The sequence below is a fragment of the Vicia villosa genome, unplaced genomic scaffold (genome assembly GCF_029867415.1).
Source record: "Vicia villosa cultivar HV-30 ecotype Madison, WI unplaced genomic scaffold, Vvil1.0 ctg.000487F_1_1, whole genome shotgun sequence".
NCBI lineage: Eukaryota > Viridiplantae > Streptophyta > Magnoliopsida > Fabales > Fabaceae > Vicia > Vicia villosa.
This window is the reverse complement of record NW_026705236.1, coordinates 511,952-517,788: the sequence shown is the minus strand read 5'-3', so window position 1 is coordinate 517,788 and position 5,837 is coordinate 511,952. Positions and strand designations below refer to the sequence as shown.

Genomic DNA, 5,837 nt, shown 5'->3' with positions numbered 1-5,837 from the left:
AATTTTTTAAAGTTCAAAACAATAAAAAACCATTATCTGCATTAAATAAATGCACCTTTCTCCCCCTCTCTCTCAGTTACAAATCAATTAGTACCAAGTAATTTTGAAACGCATTCATTTTATCAAATTTAGAAAGATTCTTTTTATAAAGAGAAATCGATAGATACAATCTAAGTGCAAATAACAATCTGAAACGGAATAGATGCATTACGAAAAGCTTATACCAACTCCTACCAAACCAGCACAGATTTAAAAACTTTAAACAATAGGGCCAAGATATAAATTTTCGCCAATCACAATTAAGTCCCAAATTCCAGAAATTTCCCATATGACCAAGTATCCCCCAACTTATATAACAACATAATAACACCAACAAAATGCACAGGAAACTTGGGTCATATCATGATGAAATTGAGCATAACATCATCTAAAAGATACGAATTTTCAAGGTGCCAATTCTTAGATCTTGTCAAGCTTCTCAGCCTTGACAACTGGGTTTGCTTTAGCTATGGCATCTCGTGCAGCAGTGCGATAATCAAACTGGCAATCATGCTTGTCTGAGTAGCGATGCACAGCACAGAAAAGGTTACCACATCGACAGTTGAACCCTGTCAAACCAACTCGTTTATTGCAGTTGCTGCAACGCTTTGGACCGTCCTTTGGCTTTGCATCACCACTCTCCTCTGAAGTTGAGCCAAATAAAAATGGCTTGGAGATAGTTTTTGGTTCCACTGAAATGGCAGGGATATCCACGTTAGCAGCAACAACAGGTTCTTTATCAGTTTTACTTGTAGACCCATTCATAATACTTCCAAGGGATGATGCTGCAAGCTGGGCCTGCTCCTGTTTCAGCATCATGTCTTTGTGGCACTTAGAACACATGTTCATGGTAGCTGCACTTCCGAAAAATCCACAGTTGTTAATGCACAATATAGGACCTTCGGGGGGAGCTTGACATTCGGTCTTTTCATGATCCATTTTTTTCAACGTTCCTGCATCAAGGAGCCAAAGATTAAATTATCACTAATATAATCCAAGTATAAAATGACATAAATAAGGGATAGGGTGAGAGGGGAACTCGAATCACACTACAAACATTTAACTTGGACTCAAACTCTTGGGCAAATTCAACAGGAGCTTTTAAATTATGACTCATCCCAAGCTTAACCCTAAAAACCCAACCAACCAACTCATCATTCTTAAGCAAATATAATAAAACAATGGTAAACTTAAAAAGACTAACCAAAAAGATGCACCGATTCCCATAAATAAGACAAGAGACACAGGAAAACAGAGGGCCTAAGAGAAAACAGAGCATCTCTCTAGTAAAATACAATGACAGCTTGGCAGGAAACATGAACCAGTGAAAACATCGCAAATTCCATGTCGCAACTCAGAACAAATTTTGGTTGCACCAGGTTGAGACCTCCAAAAGGCAGAGGATATCACAAAGTTCTCTGCCGCATGAGAATGGAATTGCAAGAAGAAAAGGATAATGGAAATATGTTTCCAGGACAAGGATTTCAATTTTCAACCCATAAATCCAAAAACATCAAAACTCATGTACACAATCCACAAGACAAGTGAGTTTGTGAATAACAGACAACTGTACAAGCATGATATACAACGGTACAAGTAAGCATGTCACAGCTGAGAACACAATTTGGTTCCTGCATGTTGAGAGTTCAAAAAGGCAGTGGTGATGACTGATTATCACAAGGGTCTCTGATGCTTGAAAATGGAATTGTAATACATAGAGGATGATGAAGATATGTTTACAGGACAAGGGTTTCATTTTTCAACCCATAAATCCAAAAACATAAAAACAAGGTCATGTGTCCGACCCACAAGGGAGATTGTGGATAATGAACATCAGCACGAGTATGCACGGCAGTGCTGGGGGAACTCCTGATTTTCAATTATGCCCAGAAAAGGGATCGCGGAATGTGAAAAAGAAAATAAGATTGCATTATTCAACTTGCTATTTTGACTATCATGCTAAGGAGAGGACATATATGCAATAAATGAAATTAACGCATAATAGAATGCCTTGCTTCTTTTAAAAAACACATGCAATAATGCATAAATATACAGACGCCCAGATTTCAAAATGTGATTAGAAAGGTGAATACTTCAGAAACAGACATATCAGTGTGTCAACTTCCAAAAATAGATACAAAAAAGAGTGTGATAGGTATAATTTAAATGGCCAGGATGGCAACATGAACATAAATTATTGACTTGGCTTTATAGTATTTGAAATAGTTCCACTATCCTATCCCTGGCTTTGGAAGAAAAAGTTAAGAAGCAATAGAATTGTAATAACTTGGTAATGTACGCAAATTTAAAAGCACATGATGGTAAATTTCCAACAAAAAAATACATTAAAATTAGCATGCATTACATAAAAAGATGAAAAATATACAATTGGTCTCGCTTACAAATCCCTTTCCTTCTGATGAAGGGATAAAGATAGTTGCAGAAACCATAATTGTATTAAAATAACAGAGATTGCGAAGAAAATAGATCATGAATCATAAGCACTTACATGAAAACTTTCATGATCAAAAATAATTTCCACAAAACAAACACATTAGACAACAACGATGTAAGAAATTTTGAAAACTAATATCACATCATATCATCTACCTATCAACCTATTATGAAACTTGAGAAAAATAAACAGAGAACCACAGCAAACAAGGCCTCAAAATCATTCAAAACTCAAATAATATGAGCAAACAACTCCAAAAGCTGTGACCACTGGCCACAACAGTAATAAACACCAACTAAACAATATAACAACATCAAACAATTGAGCTCACCACTTCAAATTTTATCGAATTCAACAAAAACTCAACAACACACCACCACGGCTTCGAGAAAAAGTACAGACCACACGGGCTACCCAACTCTATTCAATGTCCATAACTGCAAACGACACTTCCAATTTCCACCAAATTATAACTCAGTTTCCTTCACATATAACACAACAATCAAAACCAAACAAAAAACCACAACGAAAAAATCAACATAACACGTATAGAACCGAAAACTTGAAAACAAAACAATAATCTAACCTTTTCGCAGAAAAAAAATTTGTTTCAAAAAAACTTTTGTTCAAAAAAAAAATCCAGGAAACGAAACCTTGACACGGATCTACAAGCTTCGAATCGCACCGATCATGAATCCTGGATTGATCGAAAGAAAAATAGAGGATGCATGGATGATTAATAATTAATAATCGAAAGAAATATAACAGATTAACGATTGAATAAAAATCGAAAAGATAAAAAGGGTAAAGAAACCCTAACCCTAGGAGATTTGGGATGAATGAGGAGAGAGAAACCAAAGGCGATAGAGAGAGAAAGAGATGCGTCGTTTGTGTGTGTCAGTGTTCCGTATTTAAAAGGACCTTTTACTGCTTCTCTTTCTGACAACGAAGTATGTTTACTGGATTGAGGCGACGTGGGAAGTTATAATTGGTAGCGCGTGTTGCTTTTATATTCCCTATTTTGTCCTTTTCTTTTTTATTATTAACTATTTTATCCTTTTCTTTTATATTATTAACTATTTTGCCAATTTATGAATATTTAACTTTTTTTAGTTGGAAGATCTAGGAATATTTAACTTTTGATTCTAGATACTTCTTCTTCTCTAATTTAAAATTTAAAACTTATGCATTATTGTAAAAAGAATTAATCTTTAAGATTAAACTAAGAATCAATTAAGTTGTTCATTAAGTCAGTTAATTGATATTTATGCAGGGACATTAAATACAGAAATGCAGGTTCGAACATGTGACATCTTATTTATTCATTTTTAAAAAAAAAATTCTATTCATTTGATTACTTGATCAAAATAGAATCAACTCACTTTTCTCAACGCTAGAGAGTGCGTCCTTCTCCTTATTTCTGCAGTGTTATTTTTGTTAAATATTATGGAATTCTTTTGCTTTCATCTTCCTATATTGTGTGTGTGCTTTCTTTTCTTTCTACGTCTCCCATGGACAAATCTTAGAAAATCATCGAACTAAATCTCATACAGATGAATCACATCTGAATTGAACCATTTGAATACATTGGTACCAACCGTGACATCAATCGCGTGAATACCTCTGCCAAACAAAAAATCGAATTTTTCCAAAACTTGGAAAATGTCATTCAACAAACCGTCATTAGAAATAAGAACTTGGAAAACATTAAAATCTCTAACAACATTCAACCTAACCTAGCATACTTCACTAGAAAATAATCCATATCAGAGCTAGGATGACCCTAAACCAAAAATTTTCATTTATGAAGAAGAAGAAATCTAAGAATCTACTCAATGTGTCATCTTGGATAAAATTCTTATAGAGAAACTTATATAAAGAGACTAAATTCATATTTCACTGGCTAATATTTGGTGTAATCCTCTAAACTTGACTGTTTCTGAACTGGAACCATCAATTTTCAAGATAACCATTAAAAAATTAGATGATCATAAACATAATCTCAAAGGGATTCCTTGGATATTTGGGAACTCATGGCTAATACTATAAGGATGAAATGGAATTGCACCCCTAAGTGATATGGAAATCACCAAAGCCCCTATGCGGGTCCAAATTCTAGGGCTTCTGATCAATGGAAAAGCCTCCCAAATGGGAATGAAACATGGGGAAAGACTTTGGAGAGGCTTGTGAAGCAGCAATCTTTAGAATTACAGACAAAACAACTATCATCAAAGTCAAAGTCAAAATTAACATTCATAATCCTATCAAACTAGGTATGTACATTGGAAGTAAGGCAATTGGTGTCACATGGGTCCATTTTAGGTACGAGAAGCTACCTATATTTTGTTTTTAATGTGGAATAATTGGGTATTTTTTTACACATGTCACACTATTGAAAAGTATATACCAATATGTCACAAAGTGAAAAAAAATTCTCAATATGCCACCTTTTAAATTTTGGTTCGCCCTGTAACACCCGTAATTTAATTAATTATTTAATTAAATTACTTCGGATTATTTGTTGATAAGTTGTTATATGTTGCGTTGTGTTGCTAAGTTGATTATTTAGTTGATTAGTCGGTCGGTTTCTAATAGTATTATTTAGTATTGTTAATATTAGAAATAATACTAATATAAATATTTTTGAATTATTTCCGATTAAATTGTTGAGTTTTGAATTGTTGATTTAAGTTGTGTTGTTGTTAATTTACTTAATTAATTTATTAAGTTGGGGAAATAGTATTAGAGTAATACTATGTTAATTATATGGGCTTTTAATGGTTAGAAGTAGTAAAAGTGGGGAGATGTAGAAATGAAGCCCAATAAGAATAATAGAAAAATAGTATTATTATTATTATTATTATTATTATTATTATTATTATTATTATTATTATATTAGTAATTAGTTAACTAGAATATAAAAGAAAAACAGAAGTAGTAGTAGAAGGGTTTCTATCAAAAAAGAGGAATAAGGGTTTTAGGGAGAGAACGTGGAGGTTGCAGTGAGAGGAAAAGTGGAAGAATAGGCAAGCTAGAAATTCGATTGGAAAATTATAGAGCGGTATCCAATCCAAGGTAAGGGTGGAGTTCTGACTCTATAATAGGGTATATGATGAGCAGTATGTGGAATTTGGGTTTGTAAAATTGCTTCTGTTGTGTGTTTGATTGTTGTGGTTGATCCGAAAAATTTATTATTTTCGATGAATTAGTTGCTGAATATTGTATATGTTGATGTGGTAAAAATGTTGCGTCGGATTGCGATTAATTGTTGTTTTCTAGAAATTGGTTGCTATTAATAAATTGTTGATGAGAAATTATTCTTATGTTGATCGGGCATAATTTA

General features: G+C 33.4%; 1 protein-coding gene across 1 annotated transcript; it reads right to left on the bottom strand.

Annotated features, from left to right (window-relative positions):
• Positions 1-248: 248 nt before the first annotated feature.
• On the bottom strand, positions 249-3,433 carry LOC131628855 (zinc finger A20 and AN1 domain-containing stress-associated protein 8-like). The gene is made up of 4 exons (XM_058899660.1): positions 3,315-3,433; positions 3,081-3,191; positions 2,826-2,976; positions 249-992 (listed from the first exon to the last, which is right to left on the bottom strand). Exon 4 carries the CDS (start codon positions 976-978, stop codon positions 460-462), a length of 519 nt encoding a protein of 172 aa, XP_058755643.1. The 5' UTR covers positions 979-992; positions 2,826-2,976; positions 3,081-3,191; positions 3,315-3,433; the 3' UTR covers positions 249-459.
• Between the last annotated feature and the right edge of the window lie 2,404 nt (positions 3,434-5,837).